We start from the raw sequence: 22,155 nt of genomic DNA on the forward strand, positions 1-22,155 counted from the left end.
GTACATATAATTACCTTTTGAACCGTAAGGGCTAGAAACAAAATTCTTTTGAAAATTCATTTTCTGTCATGAAAGTTTTCTCGGCATTTTGAATTTTCAGAAAAACCTACGTTTTCAAACTCCTCATAGGCCGTTGCTTGGATTTTCACAAAAAAATAGTCATTGAAAAGGCTCTGTCTCTACAACGCTTTATCGTATTCAGTCCAAAAACATTTTTCATATATTTTACCTTTATTCTACACCTCTGTTTCCCTTCTCCTAAAAACGATCTGTTGAGTTCCTGGTTCTATGAAGCACATCCCTCAGAAATGCGCAGTGGACTGAGATCGGTTAGCTGGCCCTGTGTATTGTGATCCGCTGTCCGGAATACGTTGTCACGATTCACGTTGTCCGGAAATGCCACACCCCTTACCATTACAGGCAAACGTCACATGTGCTTCGGTCAAAGCCCAGGCTTTACTTCGATGGAAATGTAAATAATGGCGTCAATATTATATGGCGCCGAATCAGACCCAGATGGCAGTAATGATGAAGAGGGTCAAGCAGAACCTCCGCAAGCACGGCTTTTAATGGACGTTTCTGAATGTTAAGCATTTTTGATTAAAGCTTTACTGTAGCTAAATACATGACTGAGTAGTAGCAGTTTTGTAAAGGTATTTTTTAATTTATAGTATGAACGAACATGTGGGTAAACAACATAAAAAGTTGTGGATTCAAGTTGATTCGTCAAACCATTTTTTGAAAAATGTGCGAACGAATTTAACATAGCGCTTACGAAAATAGACGCTTTATCGTATTCAAAAATTGCTATTCTTGCTTATAACTTATGAACGGTTTGTCCAAAAATCATAAAAGTGATCGTTAGATTCGGGGCATCATGCAGAGTCGAATGATATCCAATTTTTCCATATCGGGCATTTTGGGCGTCAGTCATTTTGAATTTTGATTTGCAATGCTGTATTTTATGAACACATTACCGTATTATTACGAAACTCAGTATGGGTCATCGGCACAATGGCCTGAAGGAGTCTGAGAAGTTTCGGACCATCGCCACCTAGTGGTGAAAGTGTTTTTGCTTATAACTTTGGATCTGGTTGACTTATTTCCACGGGACTCATCTCCTTAGATTCCCGAATCCTTGCCGAGTCCGATGATACCAAACATGTTAGGTTTCGCCTTATGGTTTGTGCAACGTTGTGATATAGCGTTTAAACAACATTCGCGAAATATCTTCGAAACCGTTAGTCCGATCGAGATAAAACCACCATTGAAAAATCGGAAACACAGGTCTTGATTATAAGCCAAATGTGAAAATTTTTATATCAAGTGGCAAAAAATGCAATCAAAGTCAGGTTTGGGTAATGTTTTATGTGTTCATACATATAAAATCTATAATAAGATTAATAAATGCTTTAGAACTATTTATTGTTAGCTCATGTTAACTAATGTAGTTAACTTTACTTTAAAGTGTTATATTAAATGCTTTCGTATAGTAGTGTTCAATTTAGCTTTACATTACATGTACATTTACATTGCTTTTATCCAAAGTGACTATCAGCTCTTGCTTTCCCTGGGAATCGAACCCATGACCTTGCCGTTGCAAGCACCATGATCTGCTGTTTGATCTACAGGAAGGCTTTCCTATTATTGTTCAGCGTTTGTTGTCCTTCATAAATAAATGACTCGACTGAACTAGGATGCGAGTGCAGTTTCATGTTGTGGATTTGTTATAAAAGCAGAGAAAGGCCCAATAATGGTCTCCGAGGACACTAAATGTACAGCGTCTGTTTCCACAGATAACTGCAGTGACCTGAACTCGGAGCTTCAGCGGGTTTTGACGGGACTGGAGAGCGTCCTGTGCGGCCGTAAGAAGAGCACCTGCAGCCTGTCTGTGGCGGAGGTGGACAGACACATCGAGCAGCTGACCACCGCCAGCGAACACTGTGATCTGGCCATTAAGGTAAAACAAGCGTGCCGCACATGTCCTGAAAAGTGATCGTGATCGCCCCCTGGTGGTCATAAACTCCGCCCTCTCCATGTAATCGAATGTGACGCGAGCCAAACTAAAAATCCAGAGATGTCGTTTTAGTAGTTCTCATCACGCTGTTCGTTTTTCCAATACTTACTTTACAATATTTAATGTTGATAGTCAAAAGTCTGAGACTGTGGAGTCGAATGACTCTCAGTGATCAATAATTGAACACAGGCTGTGGAGTGTGAGTCTCGTACTCTGATGTTTTGCTGCTGACTCAGTGTTAGAAGAGCGTCCTGGACAGTTTTACCTCCGGAGTGGTCGTCTCAGGCCTCCGGCGCTCCTGATCCCGCATTACTGTGACACGCTTCATCTGAGGCGCTTCATTTCACGGCACTGCTGCGTAATCCTGTTTACCGGAGCGCTCCGAATACGGTCTCCCGCTGACTGTACGAGCGCACCGTGCAGCGCTGCGTTTTCTCTCTGGAGAAACCAGGAGACTTCAGAAGTTTCAGTTTGCTTTGGGTTTTGCTGTCCGAGAGAAACATCTGATGTGTTATAATGATCTTGCAAGTTTTCTTTATGTATTGATACACGTCTTCTTTCAGGCTAGTTGAAAGCAAACATCCAAAACACACATTTAAGTGTTTATTTTATTGCACTTGCATCTGTAGATTTCAATCTCAATGCATCGCTGTAAAGTCAGAAATCTTTACTTCAGCAGTTTTACACACACAGTTTTATTCATATCTATATTCTGAAGGATTTTACAGAACATTTTATTCCCGTTTTATTCATGTTTGCAGACGGTGGAGGAGATCGAGGGCGCTCTGGGCCGTGATTTCTACCCCAGTCTGTGTGAGGAGCGCGTGCGCTGGGAGAAGGAGCTGGCCGGCCTGCGGGAGGAGAACGAGAGCCTGACGGCGATGCTGTGCAGTAAAGAGGAAGATCTCAACCGCACCAAAGCCACCATGAACGCCATCCGAGAGGAGCGGGACCGTCTGCGCAGACGCGTGAGTGACACCATAGAAACACAAGACAAACAGTTCAGACTAATTACTACTGACTCATCATGTAGGGTTAGATTCAAACACTGACTTTCTCCACTCATTAATAATCTATATGCATAAATCCAAGTGTTATATATACTGTATATATATAGTGGAAGTATCTTGTATGCTCAACCACCCCAGAAAGTCGGACGGTCTAATTCCGTCTCTTCCTGCGAGAGGAGAAACTCATTACAGTCTTGTGGGAGACGCTGCTGGTCTTCCCGTGCCGCAGATGCTCCTGTTTTTATTCTGGACGGATGTTAATGACACTCAGGTGTTCACAGTCCGCTCACTTTCACACACCGGCTGATGGAAATGTGCTTGAATATTATACATTATATTATATTATTTATTTATTTATTTATTTGTAGAATGATCCATTGGGAAACTCTGGATTTGATTTAATCCCAGACTTTCCCGGTCAATTTGCCAGTTAAAGATTTATGGTTGAAATTAATTTTTTGAACGTTTATTGTAAAGATTTTTACTCGTTTCGCATTTGATGAAGAATATTTTTGCCCCCAGAATCTCATTACTGTAAAATATGTGTATGTTGTGATAGTGTTTTGCTGTTCTTTTTATGCTAATTTAAAAAATATATATGTATATTTACTGTAATATACTATAAATTGTAATATAATTACTTTTTATATTGATTGTTTTTTTATGCACATTTTTAAATCTTTTTTTACCATCATTTACTGTAAATTATAATATAATTTACTGTAAATTACTGCACATCATGTTAGTATTTTGTTCTTTTTATGCTCATTTTTATATTATAATTTACTGTACATTGTGTTAGTATTTTGTAATTTTTTATGCACATTTTTAAATAAATTTTACCATAATTCGCTATAAATTATATTATAATTTACCATAAATTACAGCATATTGTGTTAGTATTTTTATTTTAATGTAAAATTATCTTATTTTACCATAATTTACTATATATTTTATTATAATTTGCTATAAATTAATATACACCATTAGTATTGTATGCACATTTTTTAAAATAATTTTTGCTATAAATTATACTATAATTTACTGTAGCATTTTTTAACGTTTTATGCCAATTCTTTAAAAAAATATATTTTTACTATAAATTATCTTATAATTTATTATAACTTACTGTACATTGTGTTAGTATTTTGTTCTTTTTCTGCACATTTTTAAAATATTTTTTACCATAATTTGATAATATAATTTACTATTAATTTCATATTGTTAGAATTTTTTCTGCATTTTTAAAATATTTTTTACATTTGCTTTTTAATTTAATAATACTTTTTTATTTTTTCTGCACATTTTTAAAATATTTTTTACCATAATTTGCTATAGATAATATCATTTACTATTAATTACTGCATATTGTTAGAATTTTTTATGCACATTTTTAGAATGTCTTTTACCATAATTTGCTATAAATTATAATATAATTTACTGTAAATTACTGCACATGTTAGTATTTTGTTCTTTTATGCTCATTTTTATATTATAATTTATTATAATTTACTGTACATTGCGTTAGTATTTTGTAATTTTTTATGCACATTTTTAAATAAATTTTACCATAATTCGCTATAAATTATATTATAATTTACCATAAATTACTGCATATTGTGTTAGTATTTTTATTTTAATGTAAAATTATCTTATTTTACCATAATTTACTATATATATTTTATTATAATTTGCTATAAATTAATATACACCGTTAGTATTGTATGCACATTTTATACTATAATTTACTGTACGTGGTGTTAGCATTTTTTAACGTTTTGTGCCAATTTTTTAAAAAATATATTTTTTACTATAAATTATACTATAATTTACCTTAAATTACTGTACATTGTGTTAGTATTTTGTTCTTTTTCTGCACATTTTTAAAATATTTTTACCATAATTTGCTATAGATAATATCATTTACTATTAATTACTGCGCATTGTTAGAATTTATGCACATTTTTAGAATGTCTTTTACCATAATTTGCTATAAATTTATAATATAATTTACTATACAGTAAATTACTGTACACAGCTAGTATTTTGTTGTTTTCATGCACATTTTAAACAAAATTTTTTATTATAACTATAATTTATTTTAAATTACTGTACATTGTGTTAGTATTTTGATGTTTTGTGCTAATTAAAAATATTTTTTACTATAAATTATGATATAATTTATTATATCACACTACACATTGTGTTAGTATTTTGATGTTTTGTGCTAATTAAAAATATTTTTTACTATAAATTATGATATAATTAATTATATACTGTACATTGTGTTAGTATTTTGATGTTTTGTGCTAATTAAAAATATTTTTTACTATAAATTATGATATAATTTATTATATCACACTACACATTGTGTTAGTATTTTGTTTCTTTCATACACATTTTTTTAATTTTTTTACCATGATTTACTATAAATTATAATATAAATGACAGTATATTATGTTAGTATTTTATTGTCTTTATGCTAATTTAAAAAAATATATTTTTACTATAAATTAGTGTATTACAGTAATGAGAATCTAATCATAGTCATCATTGAGAACGAGATTTACTGAACGCATACAGTAATGCTGAATGTATGAATGAATCACGTGTAGTGCTCGTCTCGTGATGTTGGATCTGTTCAGTTCACAGTAACTCCATTATAGTTCAGTATTTGATTTTAAAGACATCTTATAAACAATCCTTGTACTGTGTTGGGTTTTCATGAAGCTAAACCAGCTGAGAAGCGCAGAAGTGGTTGAACTCGTGCCGCGAGCCCATCAGCTCTTAACAAAGAGAGAAAATATCAATATTTAACTCAGCGGGTCAATGCCGTCAGTCCTCGCGGTCTGTAATGGACAGCAGTGAGTGTGTAACGCTTTCGTCTCTGACTTAGATGGATGACGGCAGCATTAAAGCAGCACACAATTCTGCTGGCTTTCCACACACACACACACACACTGTCACACACACACACACACACACACACACACACACACACAGCGGCTGTAATCAAACAAACCAGCACCACAAACCCAGACCAGTAATTACGGTCTCGTCGGCATGTCTTGACTCAAACGGCTGTGGCGTGTTCGTTTAAATTTAGCCGTGCTTCAGATCCGGATCATGATGAATCTATTTACTGAGCTTAAATAAGAATCCGGCCTTTCGGATCGCTCTCGGAAAAAGCGCACAGCAAAAATCTGTTTGGATCGATTAGTCTGCTGCTTTTAGACGCTGTCCGTAATCAAATCTGCCGGTCTGAAGCCGGTCAGCACACTAACATGATTAGCCCCGAGATGCACAGAGAGAAAAAGGCCAAAGGCTTTTATAGAAACAGCCGGGTCACATTCAGACGGCCTTCGCTTTACCCCTAATGAAATCTGTCCCGTGCTCGAGCGATTGGTCCGATGCAGAGATGCTGAGAGCGTCGAGACTCTTCGGTGCGTTTCTGCATCTGTGATTTAGAGAGAGGATGTTTCTGAAATAAATCTGCATTCATTTTCCATGTGCTCTGATTCAGTTTAACATGTTTATGTAATGATAATAAGAGCTCCGTGATGAAGCTCAGACTCGGGGTGTTGTGTTGGTGTGTTAGTTTGAGATTCAGTCCTTTATTTGTCCTTTGGCAGCCGTTCCACTGCAGGAGAAGCTTTATTTGCCTTGAAAATTCACAATCACTGCCAACATTAAACACACACACACTGATGCCTGCTCTGGTACTGCTGTCCTCAGGGCTGCCCGCAGTCATTTACACTGTTTTCTAGAAACAGAAATGTCCTTGAAAATAAACTCCTGGTCACAGATATTTCCCTGTAATTCAGAAGAGGTTCATTCCTGATCCAGATTCACTCTCTATGCACTCGTTGACCCAGCAGTGTGTGTGTCTGTGGTGTTTCTTCATGTACTGGATGAGAGATCTGTGATCATCGTGGCTTCTGCTGCCTCTAATATAGATTTTGCAATGAAGCCGCATGAATACAGACGCTGAACAAACCTCAACGTCTAGATTTAGCTCAAGAGCTGAACACAGTCTGAAACAGAGTTCGACGTGTTTAATGTCTCCTTCCGGCCCTGCAGGTCCGAGAGCTGCAGACGCGTCTCCAGAGCATTCAGCCCGGCGGTCCGTCCAGTCCCGGGCGTCTGACCCCAGCTGGACGTCCCATCAACCCCAGCACTGGAGAGCTCAGCACCAGCAGCAGCAGCAACGACATCCCCGTGGCCAAAGTAAAGTATACGGTTTAGTTTTGGTGTCTTGATTAAGAGTAAATTTTATGATGCTTTGAGTGAGGAACAGACCCATATTTAAGTCATTTCGTTTTGAAGTTTAACCCTCATAGGGTCTTCGGGGTCTTTTTGACCTGCAAATGATGTTTGCTCAAATTAAAAAAAAAATTAAAAAATTCTCTTTGTCCAAATGGCATGAGACGTTGTACAGTGGTTAACACTTTTAAGATCTACAAATAAAAAAAAAATGGGAATATCTTGTTTTTATGTTAGTATAAAAAAAAAAGTTACACTCAGGGTCCTTGGGGACCCCAGGCAACAAAATGTAATTTTGTAACAAAATTTTTTTAATTTTTTTTTTATTTTTATTTTACTCTGTTTATTAATGTTTTCACTCAACGTCTGTGCAGTTTTTGTAGGATTTGTGATATCTTTTAAATTTATATAAATATTTATATAAATATTTTTTAAAATAGGTTTTTATGCAAAAACAGCTTTTTATGTAAAATTCACTTTATAAAAGACCCACATTTGTAACTTTCATTCATGGGGATAACATGGATAATTTGACATGGTTTAGTGTGAGATTTTTGCCCATCTTTTGGAAAATGCAGTTTTAAAAGTAAAAAATGATCACTTTATCCAGTAGATGGCAGCAGAGCTCCACTATTTGCTGTTTGACTGACTGAAATACATCTTTACACAAGTATTTTCAGCTGGATTCATATCTAAATATTATGAAATCACAATTATGACAGTAAAAATTACTTTTTGAAAAAAATCAGTTTCAATATTGTTACATTATGATGAGATCATTCATTCTCAAAATCAACATTTTTGAAAAACTGATTTTTTTTTTCAGTACAAAAAAAATGCTAAACTTTGACAAAAAGTAATTTTTATTGTCATAATTGTGATTTCATAATATTTAGATATGAATCCAGCTGAAAATACTTGTGAAAAGAGTCTTTCAGTCAGTCAAACAGCAAATAGTGGAGCTCTGCAGCATCTACTGGATAAAGTGATCATTTTTTACTTTTAAAACTGCATTTTCCAAAAGATGGGCAAAAATCTCACACTAAACCATGTCAAATTATCCATGTGATCCCCATGAATGAAAGTTAGAAATGTGAGTCTTTTATAAATTAAATTGTACATAAAAAGCTGTTTTTGCATAAAAACCTATTTAAAAAATATATTTTTAAATGTATTTATATAAATTTAAAAGATAACACAAATCTTTCAAAAACTGCACAATTGTGGAGTAAAAACATTAATAAACAGAGTAAAATTACATTTGCTTTTAAAAATACATTATATTGTTACAAAATTACATTTTGTTGCCTGGGCTGTAGGCAAAGACCCTGAGTGTTGCCCCCAAACGAAGACCGCACAAGGGTTAATAGCACTTTAATTATTTGAAATAAAAGTCAGAATATTCTTTTAAAAAAAATCACATTTTGTCTTTCACAGAAATAAAAGTCATACAGGTTTAGAATGATGGCAGAATGTTCGTTTAGCATGTTTGGATGTGTTTGATTGTTGCAGGTGGCGGAGCGAGTGAAGCTTTCTAAGACACGATCAGAATCACTTCCAGCGGAGAGATCCATCCTGGGCTCTGAGATCAGCAGCATCGGGGTGAGAGACAGACGGATATACAGCGCTCAGCATAAATGAGTACACCCCCTTTGAAAAGCAAAATCTCAATCAACAATTTCCAAAATGTTGACAAGACTAAGTTTAATATAACATCTGTTTAACTTATAACATGAAAGTAAGGTTAATAATATAACTTAGTTTTTCTCAAATTAGGGTGATGCAAAAATGAGTGCACCCCACAACAAAAACTACTACATCTAGTACTTTGTATGTCCTCCATGATTTTTAATGAATAATTAACGGCACCCATGCATGCCCTTCCTCTGCAGTGTACACCGTATTGTGTCACGGGAAATAGTCACCCCAGTTTGGCTTTCTACTTCTTTAGATAACTGCAGTGAACCCTAATTTGCATCACCCTAATTTGAGTAAAACTGAAAATTTTGTTCTCTACGTTATATTAACAATCTTACTTTCATGTTATAAGTTAAACAGACGTTATAATAAACTTAGTCTTGTCAACATTTTGGAAATTGTTTTTGTGTTCATTGAGATTTTGTTTGAAATGTTACTTTTCAAAGGGGGTGTACTTTATTTTAGTATTTTAGTATTTTTAATTTACGCTGAGCACTGTACACACAGATATTCAACATAATATAAAGACACAGAATTAGATCAGTTAATTTCAAAACTGACTAAATCTCACAATTGTTGATATTCAGATGAAAAATAGGAAGTGTGTCACATCAAATGTGCTGAGATGAGAAAAATAAAGGTGAATCATCTCTAATAGTGTGTGATCAGATCAAGCGCTCTCTCAGCTGTCTGTCTGCTCACATGGTTTCAGTGTCACAGTCTGACCCATGGGAGAGACAGACGGGTCACCTTCTCCTCCTCTGTCTCTCTCTCTCTGGCTCTAGTGTTAATAATCAGAGCCAAAGCGTTTAATATTCCATTATTCTGCTCTCGCACATGTGCCAGAAGCTGCACGATCATCCGACAGCCGAACACGTTCAGGCTTTATTCAGCTGATGTTATGATATCGTCTGAAAAAATTACACCATCTTCACAGTGGTTAAAAAAGAAAAGGCCAATCACAGTTCAGCATGCAAATGAGGCAGGAAAGAAGGGCAATCGCTGTTATTCTGTATGCAAATGTTGTGATGATGTCATTACATTTTGAATGTTACAATGTACATCAAACTTTAATCTTAATGAAATGTAGAGTTTCAGGACCATGATGCAGTGCTGGAGAGTTTAATGGGCCGTAACACCAGTGTTGATCTGTGATCTCGGGTGTTATTTCTCCGTCTCTCGGTAGGTCTCCAGTAATGTGGCAGAACATTTGGCTCATTCCCTTCAGGATTGCTCCAACATCCAGGAGATCTTCCAGACGCTCTACTCGCACGGATCCGCCATCTCCGAGAGCAAGATCCGAGAGTTTGAAGTGGAGACGGAGAGACTCAACAGGTACTTAGAGAAACACGAACAACCTGTAAAAGCTAAATAGAAATATAAAAACCAAAAACTAATAAAATATAAAAAGTACATTAAAAATTACTAAAACCTATAAAAAAAACCACTTTTTCATTTCATTAAATTTGAAGTACTAAAATGACTAAAACTCAAACTGAAATAAAAATAAGCAAAATATAAAAATAAAACAAAAAGATGATAAAAATGACAAAGCCAGATAGCAAAATTACCAAAACTTACGTAAACATAAACCACCTTAGAATTACTTGAAAGTTTAGCTAATTTAATAATTTATCATTTAAAATAAATGTGTGTGTGTGTGTGTGTACTGTTGTATGTCATACCAGTGTCATTATTGGTAACCAAAACTATTAAAAAATATTTTTGTTCATTAAAATACAGCTAAAATAAAATATAAATATTAGATGAAAAACTTAAATTAATTGTATTTAATTTTGTTTTTTGTCTAAAATTACTAAAAACTCAAACTAAATTAAAATAAATAAGCTAAATAGACAAAAACTAATGTTTAGTTCATAACAAATTTACTAAAATTTGCACATAAAAAAAATTATTTAATTTGTTTCATTTTAGGGGAAGTACTAAAATTACTAAAACTCAAGCTGAAATAAAAATAAGCTAAATAGAAAAATTTAAAAATACAAAAACTGATTAAAAAAAAACAAAAGTACATAACCTAAATGAAATGAAATAAAATAAGTTTGTTGAAGTACTAAAATTACTAAAACTCAAAAATAAATAAACTAAATAGAAATATAAAAACCAAAAACTAATCAAATATAAAAAGTACATTAAAAATTACTAAAACTTATAAAAAAAACATTTTATTTCATTTAATTTTAAGTACTAAAATGACTAAAACTCAAACTGAAATAAAAAAAGCAAAATATAAAAATAAAACAAAAAGATGATAAAAATGACAAAGCCAGATAGCAAAATTACTAAAACTTACGTAAACATAAACCACCTTAGAATTACTTTAGAAGTTTAGCTAATTTAATAATTTATCATTTAAAATAAATGTGTGTGTGTGTGTGTGTGTGTGTGTGTGTGTGTGTGTGTGTGTGTGTGTGTGTGTGTGTGTGTGTGTACTGTTGTATGTCATACCAGTGTCATTATTGGTAACCAAAACTATTAAAAAATATTTTTGTTCATTAAAATACAGCTAAAATAAAATATAAATATTAGATGAAAAACTTAAATTAATTGTATTTAATTTTGTTTTTTGTCTAAAATTACTAAAAACTCAAACTAAATTAAAATAAATAAGCTAAATAGACAAAAACTAATGTTTAGTTCATAACAAATTTACTAAAAATTGTACATAAAAAAATAATTTTATTTTGTTTCATTTTAGGGGAAGTACTAAAATTACTAAAACTCAAGCTGAAATAAAAAGAAGCTAAATATAACAAGAAAGCATAAAAATGACAAAACTTCATCCAAAATTACTAAAACTAATAGAAATTTAAATGTAAACTAAAAAAAAAAAAAATCCAAAATATTAATAGATACTATAATAGTATATGTATAACACTAAAATAAGACTCAATCTGTGTAACTCAGGTGTTGTCTGTGTTTGCTGAGCAGTGAGCACTGCGTAGGGAGCCTGTGAATGTGTAAATATCTGAATGTGTTTGTCATTGTTTGTGTCTCAGTCGCATCGAGCACCTGAAGTCCCAGAATGATTTGCTGACCATCACACTGGAGGAGTGCAAGAGCAACGCGGAGCGCATGAGTATGCTGGTGGGCAAATATGAGTCCAACGCCACTGCGCTCAGACTGGCCCTGCAGTACAGGTACACACACACACACACACACACACACACACACACACACACACACACAGGGCTCATTTGTATTCATGCTGAAGAGATTCAATCCCTAAAATGATGTTGAAGGAAGTGATGCAGATTATTCTGCTTTATTATTCCCACTTTTCACCATCTAATCAATTCTTGATGAATTAGATTTAAATATTAGATATCTTGAGCAGCAAATCATCATATCAGAATGATTTCTGAAGGATCATGTGACACTGAAGACTGGAGTAATGATGGCTGAAAATCACAGGAATAAATTACACTTTACTATATATTCACATAGAAAACAGCTGATTTACATTCTAATAATTTTTCAAAATTTTACTGTATTTTTGATCAAATAAATGCAGCCTTAAAAAACATAATAATGCCAAACTTTAATTTTATTCTGTGAATATTGTCTGTAAACATTATTGTGTTCGCAGCGGTGGTTAAAGCTCTTGCATTGGGTGTGTTGATCACATGGTTTTGCAGCAGGAGGTCGAGGGTTTGATTGAATTTCGTCCCCTGTGACGGTGATGTCATCTGAGCGCTGAGATTGACTGTCATTACAGGAGGCCAGTCAAACCCTCATAAAGACGGAGACGGCGCTGAGAGCATAAAACACCACGATTAATCACACTGACAGAACACACACACACACACACACACACTTGAGATCATGTGATGCATGTCACTGCTTCTCTCTCGACAGCATTTACAAAAGAAGACAAATAACTGCAGGGAAATTCAACGTGAAAATGAGAAAATTAGATTCTTTCATTTGAATCTCAGGAGCGTCACATGACCGCTGTAGGTTAGCTCTTGTTGATCTGTACCTGTGGTTGGTTTATTATCTGAGGCCGATGAAACAAACGCATTCCAGCGGCCGCTTCACGTCTGGGCCTGTTTGCTGCTTTTGTCTCCTGTTAAATATTTTCCACAGCGTTTCAGGACCCGATGAAGGATCCGCGCCGGCCTCCACATTCCTCCGGATGTGTGTTTTCATGACCGTGTGTGTGTGTGTGTGTGTTACAGTGAGCAGTGTATCGAGGCGTATGAGCTGCTGCTGGCGCTGGCCGAGAGTGAGCAGGGTCTGGTTCTGGGTCAGTTCAGAGCGGCTGGAGTCAGTGCTGTGGGTAAGAGATCACACACGCTCACCGGAGGATTTTTGTAACCGGTTGCACATGCACATTTAATTTTTTTTGCAATAAATAGTTTATCCACAAGGTGGCAACCGTGCTCTGTGTACGCGTACGAGTCAAATGAAGTATACTTTCCTAGAGTTTTCCTTCAGCTTCAAAATACCCTTAACCTCATTATAACCTGATCCCTAAAACCAAGTCTGGACCCTCAAACAGGCCTTTAGAATTCTACAAACTTTATCAATTCTACAGACGCATTTGAATTCTACTAACAATGCTATATTTGAAAACAATATGGAGGAGAAACGGGTAGAGTTTTATGAGCTCAACGGCTCTGGCCGAGCTGTGATCTAGTCGAAACACTATTGGCTCGCCTTTGGCTTGCTTGGTCGGGGACACTTGACATTTATTCAACAGTGCTTTGATCTGATCTATTCTTTAAGAGCTGCTGTGCAGCCAAAATTATATACCAGTTATCACTGTAAAGCTGCTTTGACACAATCTGCATTGTAAAAAGTGCTATATAAATAAAGGTGACTTGACTTGACTATTGGCTATTTTGAAAAAAGGGGAGGAGCTTCTAGATATATCCCGCCCTGTTTTCCTGTTTCATTGGAAATTAGATAAACGCGTTCCAAAGCATGTCAGTGGGTCTTTAAAAATTATTTACATAATTGAATTCATAAGACTTAATTTTTATTTTTTACAATATTAGTGCCCTATGAAATGTTTGTTTGTTTGTTTGTTTGATTTTTTTTTTTTTTTTTTTTTTTCAGAAATTCTTTTTTATTTTTACCCAAATATTCAGGGTTTTTTTGTTTGTTTTCCAATTTAAATTTTTCTGGATTCTGTTTTAATGTTTTAATTACATTTTAATAATTAAAAATCATGTCTAATCAGACTTTAACAGCTTAATCATTTATTATCATTTTTACAATAATACAGCCATGCTTTATTTTTCCATAAATTCTGTGTTTTCTATTTTAACTTTTGATTTAAAACAAATTTATTGTCAAAAACGGTTGTAATCAAATGAAGGCATAAAACATAAAAAAAAAAAAAAAAAATCTTTAATAAATCCAATCAAATGAAAATTTATCAATTCCTTTTATTTTTTAGCAAACAAAGTGCTGCAAAACAGAGGTTTAAAATTAAAACATGGAAAGAAAAATCATGTAATATTCCTATTAGGAACATTATATTATATTATATATATATTATATATATATTATATTATATTATATTATATTATATTATATATATTATAATTATATTATATTATATTATTAATATAATAATAGGAATATTACATGGTTATATTATATTATATTATATTATATTATATTATATTATATTATATTATATTAGCCATCAATACATTGTATGGGTCAAAATTATTGATTTTTCTTTTATGCCAAAAATCATTAAGTTATCAAGTAAAGATCATGTTTCATGAAGATATTTTGTACATTTCATACCGTAAATATATTAAAAATGTATTTTTGTGAGTGGATATACATTGCTAAGGACTTCATTTGATCAACTTTAAATGTGATTTTCTCAATATTTAGATTTTTTTTTTGCCACCTCAGATTCCAGATTTTCAAATAGTTGTATCTCAACAAAATATTCCCCTATCCTAACAAACCAAGCTTATTTATTCAGCTTTCAGATGATAGAAAAATCTCAATTTTGCAAAAATTATCCTTTTGACTGGTTTTGTGGTCCAGGGTCACATATTATATTATATTATTATATTAATACTTTCATTATTTTTACTTCTAGAAGTACATTCTACTGTACATCAGTAATATATTCTGTCTCAATCTCACACAGAGACACACAGAACATGCAGACTTCATATGTAAATAGTGTTTTTGCAGTTTAATGCACACAGACACTAATCCATGTGGCTACTTTTGATTTATTCATCCACAGTTCCCAAATTTCTTGACATTCCATGTTATACAGTAAATTCCATTTTTATGACTCCATCCCATGATTCACTCTTCATTTTCCACATTGCTGAAATCACAGGGCACTATATAACCAAACACACAAACCCTTAGAGAAACCTTTCTAAACTAGAAATTAAAATCTTTATTTGCTTCATATCAGATGAATTTTGCAGCTTTAGCGCTCTTAATTTCCTGTTTATTTCTGTGGTGCTGCTTTGAATCAATCTGCACTGAATAAAACACTGTAGAATTAAAGCTTCGTCCTCGTGAGGTTTGAGCGTCATTCAAAACGCTCGTTCTCCACGGCTTCATTAACTGATTGTGAGTTATTAGTGTAATTAGTTTCTCTCCGCACACTGAGCATCTGAACACATCCACACCGCCGCTGATGATGGAGAAATTAAAAACAAATGATTCAATAAAACAATGTGCATTTGGCATAATCTCTTCCTGCAGATTCATCTTAGTATTTAATTCATAAATATCATCTTTTCCTTTTATTTTCAGCTCTGATTACCATATTTGACCACATGCGCTCCAGTTTTTACTGTAGAGTAGTGATTTATTTATAGTGAAATCATCAATATGTGTTCACCATGATGTGTGTGTGTGACGGCAGGAGAGCAGGCGGGAGAAGAGAGCATCACTCAGATCCTGAAGAAAGCTCACGACAGCAGGAAGACGGCGGAGAACGCGGCCAAAGACCTCCTGACCCGGCTGGACGGCAGCTGCGGCGCGGCGTTCGCGGTGACCGGCTGCAGCGTCCAACCCTGGGAGAGTCTGTCGTCCAACAGCCACACCAGGTGAGAGCGGCTTCAGCTCCAGACAGAGACGTGTTAGAGTGCTTTTGATTGGCAGCTGAAAGACCTGAAGGAAAACCGTCATGGACTGAAGTGACTCTGGGTGTGTAATTCTGTCTGACGGTCTGTACGCGGTTCTGGTCCAGCGGTTGCCCATGACAACACACTCTCGTCCGAGCTGTGTGTGTGTGTGTGTGTGTGTGTGTGTGTGCAGTTTCCCATGAGCCCTCATTTAGATTCACTGCGTCAGTCAGAGGAGAATTTCTGCCATAAAGTGAGATACAGATCACGATACACCGTTTCTTACAGGGGTAGATTAATTACTATTATTGTTATAAAATAATTATAAAAATGTATTGTAAAAATGATAATGTAAATATGTAAATGTAAATATTATGTAAATAATTTAAACCATTTATTAAAAAAATAATAATCATAATTACTCTTATTAAAAAAAATTGTACAAATGTACTAAAACAATCATTATTAATAATTACTCTTATTGTTAAAACATTTTTTTGTAACAATAATTAATAACAGTTTCTCTTATTGTTATTAATGTAATTAACATTTATAATAATAATTACTGTTATTAAAATAATTTTAAACGTTTATTATAAAATTAATTCCTCTTATTGTTAATAAAATAATTTTAAACATTTATTGTATCTAAGTAGTAATTACTTGTATTGTTATTAAAATAATTATGAACATTTATTATAAAGAATAATTAATAATATATACTCTTATTAAAGTAATTATAAAATAATTAATAAAAATGACTTTTATTATAAAAAATAATTAATATTAATATTGAAAATATATATAAATAATTTATTTAATTTTTTTTTTATATATAATAATTACTATTATTAACTAAATGGATTTTTACTCATAAATTTAAAATAGTTTATAACTTTTTCATTCTGTGAAAGATGAAGTTAAGTAAAAAAATACTCCCATTTTTCAGTATTTTTTTATTTTTTGGTATTAATATACGTTAGTGGTGTGTTGGTCATTGTGAAAGTGCAGTTGAATTGATTTAATGCAGACGATCTGATATTAATGACGGACGGTGTGTATGTTGAGATGACGGATGTGTGATGATTCAGTGTGTGTGTGTGTGTGTGTGTGATGATCAGTACTGTGTTAAATACAGCATTTCTCACAGCAGCAATGACAGACAGACATCGGCTTATTGCAGACAGTCTCATACTGTGTTATAGGTACACACACACACACACACACACACACACAGGAGTTTATTGCATGTGACAGCAGGGGAGAGTGAATTGCACTGCGATCCGCTGATGTCTCGTGTAATTTGTCAGGATGCAGCAGCATTTCATTATTTGAGGTAAAAAATAATGTCTGCAGTAATCGTTTCATAACTCTTTAAATGAGAGCAACAATATTTTATATCCAATAAACTACAAATTACAAGTTTTATTGCATTCATGTAACAGTAAAGCAGCTTTTTTTAAGTTTTAAATGAGATTTTTAGGTGCATTTTAGATTATATATTTATTTATTTAAAAATTTTTTGACTGTGTGTGTATATATATATATATGGTAATAAAATATGACAAGATTTCAGAGTTAAACTGTCAGAAAACATTAATCTTGATCATGTCAGATGACACTTAAGCAAAGCATGGTCATGTCAAAATGTCTGAATCATTTTTGGTTCCAAATTTTTATCAGTTTTACTGGTAGAATTTTTGGGTAGAATATGTCACAGTTTACTTTATTTTGCTATTCTCACTTAGTAAAAATATATCAAAAATATAAAAAATGTCTGAATAATTTTTGGTTTGACTATATATATATATATATATATATATATATATATATATATATATATTTTTTTTTTTTTTTTTTTTTTTTTTTTTTTTTTACTATATATATATTAAGTTATAAAATTAATAATAAAAATTACATGCAAATTATTTATTTATTTATTATTTATTTTATTTTATTTTATTTTTTTGAGCTAATAATAAAGCTTTTTTTCGACATCGGTCGATCCTCATGTCAGCAGTACGAGTGAATCTGAACTGTTCTGATCCGTATGTTTTTCCGGAGCGTCGAGGCTTCATCTGTTGTCCTGCAGTGAACGGATGGGATTTCAGACTCTCTGCAGCTTCTCCAGTATCCAGACATTGATTTTTCCCCTCAATCCTCCATTCAGTGTTCTTCATCCAGAGCTCAGATGAAGAGAAAGGGACTGATCCTCTGTGTTTCTCCTCTAAACCAGCTCGAGATTCAGCTTCATGATAACACTGTTCTCTTGTTCAGGTGTTCAGCTTCCAGGATTCACTGTTTTATTGCAGTAATCTCGTCTCGTTCACTGGAGTGTTTAAATGATTATGAGTGTCTGTTGTGTTCTGATCCATGAGGAGCAAACGAGACGTGCAGATCAGGGTTTATAATGACTGACAGAGCTGTGTGTGTGTGTGTGTGTGTGTGTGTCAGGAGTGTTTCTGTGCAGATGGAGGTAATTGGGATTGTCATTGTAATTAGGGACCTCACTAATTGAGGGTCGGAGAATTGGGAGAATCATTTGGAGCCGTTTTCACGCTTCATTGTGACTGTGTGAAGACTCAGACTCACACTGACGATGATTAAACGGCTGGAGAATAATCATAAAAATGTATTAAAAGATAATTTAAAAATTGTTATTATTGTTATTAAATTGATGATAGATGTTTTTCTCATTAAAAACGAGTGTGTGTGTGTGTGTGTGTGTGTGTGTGCAGCACCACCAGCTCGACGGCCAGCAGCTGTGACACTGATTTCTCCAAAGACGACGAGCAGCGGTTGAAGGACTACGTCCAGCAGCTGAAGAACGACCGGGCGGCCGTCAAACTGACCATGCTGGAGCTGGAGAGCGTCCACATCGACCCGCTCAGCTACGACGTCAAACCCCGCGGAGACTCGCAGAGACTCGACCTGGAGAACGCCGTGCTCATGCAGGAGCTCATGGCCATGAAGGTACCGGATATACACGACACCGCACTGTCACTGATGAATCCCAGCATGTGTGACTGCTTAATTCTGCTGCTGTTTCTCCTGCTTTATCTGTCCGTGACCTTCAGCTCTGGCAGCAGCGTGTGTCTCAAATGAGAGTCGTGAGATCAGTTCAGACATGATGAGAGATGATGTCGATATGAACGGCTCTGTCAGCTGACATTTCTACAGGAACACACACACACACACACACACACACACACCAGATCAGTGTGAAAGACTGAACGGATAAATGAGCTTCAGAGATTCACTGTTTGATACAAATATAGTACAAGTACAGGTGCACTGCCTCTGACTGTCTCTCTGTCTGGGATTCCCAAACTTTTCAGCTGAATTTTAATAAATTATCATCAACACATTGACATGTTCACTGTTCTGTCATGTCGGTTAATGGTCACATGACATGCATGTAAACAAATACAATTTTTAATTATTTATTTTCACGTTTAATTTATTTATATTTTATAATTAGTAAGCATTTTATTTTTTATATTGACTTATTTTAATGGTATTAAAAATATTCATATTTTTAATGTTTTCATGATGTTTCATATATTTCAGTGTTTTGTTTTTTCAGTTATTTATTTCAAATAAAATATTTCATCTTTAGTGATTCATTTATTCATTTTAATTTTATTAAAAAAATATTATATTAATTTCATATTTTCATCGTATTTCTTATTTTTGTAAATGTTTTATTTTGAAACATTTTTTTTTATTTTAGCATTTAAAATAATTTATTTTTGTTGTAAAATAAATATTCATGTTTTTACTGTTTTATTTTGATTTGTTTTTATTTATTAATTAAAATTATTTTCTTTTTAATTCAATTATATTTCATTTTTAGGAAGCATTTCATTTTTTATATTTTTATGTTATTAAAAATATTATTCATATTTTCATATTTCATATAAGTTTTATTTTTTTAAATTTATTTTTATTTAAAATAAAATGTCATATTTTTAGTGTTTTATTTGTATTATTTTAAAATAATTTTTACATTTTATAAAAAAAAATCATATTTGTGTAATATTTTAGTAAATGTTAAAATTATTTATTTTACTTTTATTAAAAATAATTCATTTTTTTTATATTCATATTCATGCTTTTAGTAAGTGTTTTATTTGGATTATTTTAAAATGATTTTGCTTTTGTTAAAAAAATAATATTAATATTTTCATGTTTTTATAATATTTCATATTTGTTACTTTTAAAAAAAAAATGATTTAGTTTTCCATTTTTATTAAATAATTATTAGTGTTTCATCAACTCACAAAGCCCAGTTTGGGAATCCCTGGTGTCGTGTTTTTCTCGTGTTGATAATCATGTGAACTTCGCGGTCTGACAGCGTCAGTGTTGATGAGTGTGTGTTTGTGAACCGAGTGCCGAGATGTTTTCTGCTGTGATTTGGATCAGGATAGGTTCTGCATATGATGAGATGAAGCTCTGAACGCAGGTTTTCTCTCTGTGTGTTCAGGAGGAGATGGCAGAGCTGAAGGCTCAGCTGTACCTGCTGGAGAAGGAGAAGAAAGCTCTGGAGCTGAAGCTGAGCACGCGTGAGGCTCAGGAACAGGCGTATCTGGTGCACATCGAGCACCTGAAGTCAGAGGTGGAGGAGCATCAGGAACAGAGACGGCGCTCGCTCAACTCCACCGGCAGCAGCGCTGGAGGAAAAGACAAGAGCGGGAAGGTAAACGACGCACGGCACAACATACGGTCAGGTTTGGAATTAAACCAAATCATTCTGATGACAGACTTTGGCTCAGGTGTTTAAGAACCACCAAACCGAATCTTTTGTTGCACATCAAGAGATTTCCATCGCCTCAATTGAGCGCAGAAGCACTTATGCAGATTTTTTATAGTTTATGCACATCTTGCCATTGTACATAAAAATAGATGGAAGGAAACAGCTACTGACGAAACTGTATTAGCTGACTACTAATTGTTGAATATACAAATAAAATGATTTGCATAAAATGTCATTACTATGAAATAAATATTGAAGGAATCAAAGATTTTGTGATGTTGAGCTGCAGGTTTGAGGTCACAGAGGCTCACTATAACACTGGTCACATTTAGTAGCTGTAAATTGATTGATTGATTGAATCTATTGAGTCTGTGTGGTTTTATAATTCATGCATGCTTCGTCATTGATGGCATTAATCAGCAGTGAGACAATCTGTCCTCCGAACACACTGTACCTGTCTGCATGTTTGTTTGTATGTATGTTCGTCTGCCTGTTTGTCTCTGTATGTCTGTATGTTCGTGTGTGTGTGTGTGTGTGTGTGTGTGTGTCTGTCTGTCTCTCTCTCTCTCTGTCTCAGTATGTTTGTTTGTTTGTCTGTTTCTATCTCAGAATGTTTGTTTGTCTATCTGTCTCTGTATGTATGTTCGTCTGTCTGTCTGTATGTTTGTCTGTTTGTTTGTTTGTCTGTCTGTCTGTCTGTCTGTCTGTCTGTCTGTCCGTTTGTTTGTTTGTTTGTTTGTTTGTTTGTTTGTTTGTCTGTCTGTCTGTCTGTCTGTCTGTCTGTCTGTCCGTTCGTTTGTTTGTTTGTTTGTCTGTCTGTCTGTATGTTTTTGTCTGTTTGTTTGTTTGTTTGTTCGTCTGTCTGTCTGTTTCTTTGTTTCAGTATGTTTGTCTGTCTGTATGATTGTTTGTCTGTTTGTTTGTTTGTCTGTATGTTTGTCTGTATGTTTGTCTGTCTGTCTGTCTGTATGTATGTTCGTCTGTCTGTTTGTTTGTCTGTCTGTCTGTATGTATGTTTGTCTGTATGTTTGTCTGTCTGTATGTTTGTTTGTCTGTCTGTCTGTCTGTCTGTCTGTCTGTCTGTCTGTATGTATGTTTGTCTGTTTGTTTGTTTGTCTGTCTGTCTGTCTGTCTGTCTGTCTGTCTGTCTGTCTGTATGTTTGTCTGTTTGTTTGTCTGTCTGTATGTTTGTCTGTATGTTTGTCTGTCTGTTTGTTTGTCTGTCTGTCTGTCTGTATGTCTGTCTGTATGTATGTTTGTCTGTATGTTCGTCTGTCTGTTTGTCTGTCTGTCTGTTTGTTTGTCTGTTTGTTTGTCTGTCTG

The 22,155-nt window shown here is 33.9% G+C and overlaps 1 protein-coding gene across 7 annotated transcripts in view; it reads left to right on the plus strand.

Annotated features, from left to right (window-relative positions):
- mcc (MCC regulator of WNT signaling pathway) overlaps positions 1 to 22,155 on the plus strand; it is an 84,457-nt gene that overhangs the window by 56,609 nt on the left and 5,693 nt on the right. For all 7 annotated transcript variants that reach the window (XM_048186675.1, XM_048186676.1, XM_048186678.1 and 4 more), the window contains 10 exons: positions 1,797 to 1,960; positions 2,779 to 2,985; positions 7,108 to 7,254; positions 8,803 to 8,892; positions 10,175 to 10,323; positions 12,009 to 12,149; positions 13,191 to 13,291; positions 15,875 to 16,058; positions 18,815 to 19,049; positions 20,563 to 20,775. In XM_048186675.1, the coding sequence (XP_048042632.1) occupies positions 1,797 to 1,960; positions 2,779 to 2,985; positions 7,108 to 7,254; positions 8,803 to 8,892; positions 10,175 to 10,323; positions 12,009 to 12,149; positions 13,191 to 13,291; positions 15,875 to 16,058; positions 18,815 to 19,049; positions 20,563 to 20,775 (1,631 nt within the window). The remainder of the gene's footprint in view (positions 1 to 1,796; positions 1,961 to 2,778; positions 2,986 to 7,107; positions 7,255 to 8,802; positions 8,893 to 10,174; positions 10,324 to 12,008; positions 12,150 to 13,190; positions 13,292 to 15,874; positions 16,059 to 18,814; positions 19,050 to 20,562; positions 20,776 to 22,155) is intronic.

Source organism: Megalobrama amblycephala, linkage group LG4, assembly GCF_018812025.1.
Source record: "Megalobrama amblycephala isolate DHTTF-2021 linkage group LG4, ASM1881202v1, whole genome shotgun sequence".
Taxonomy (NCBI): Eukaryota; Metazoa; Chordata; class Actinopteri; order Cypriniformes; family Xenocyprididae; genus Megalobrama; species Megalobrama amblycephala.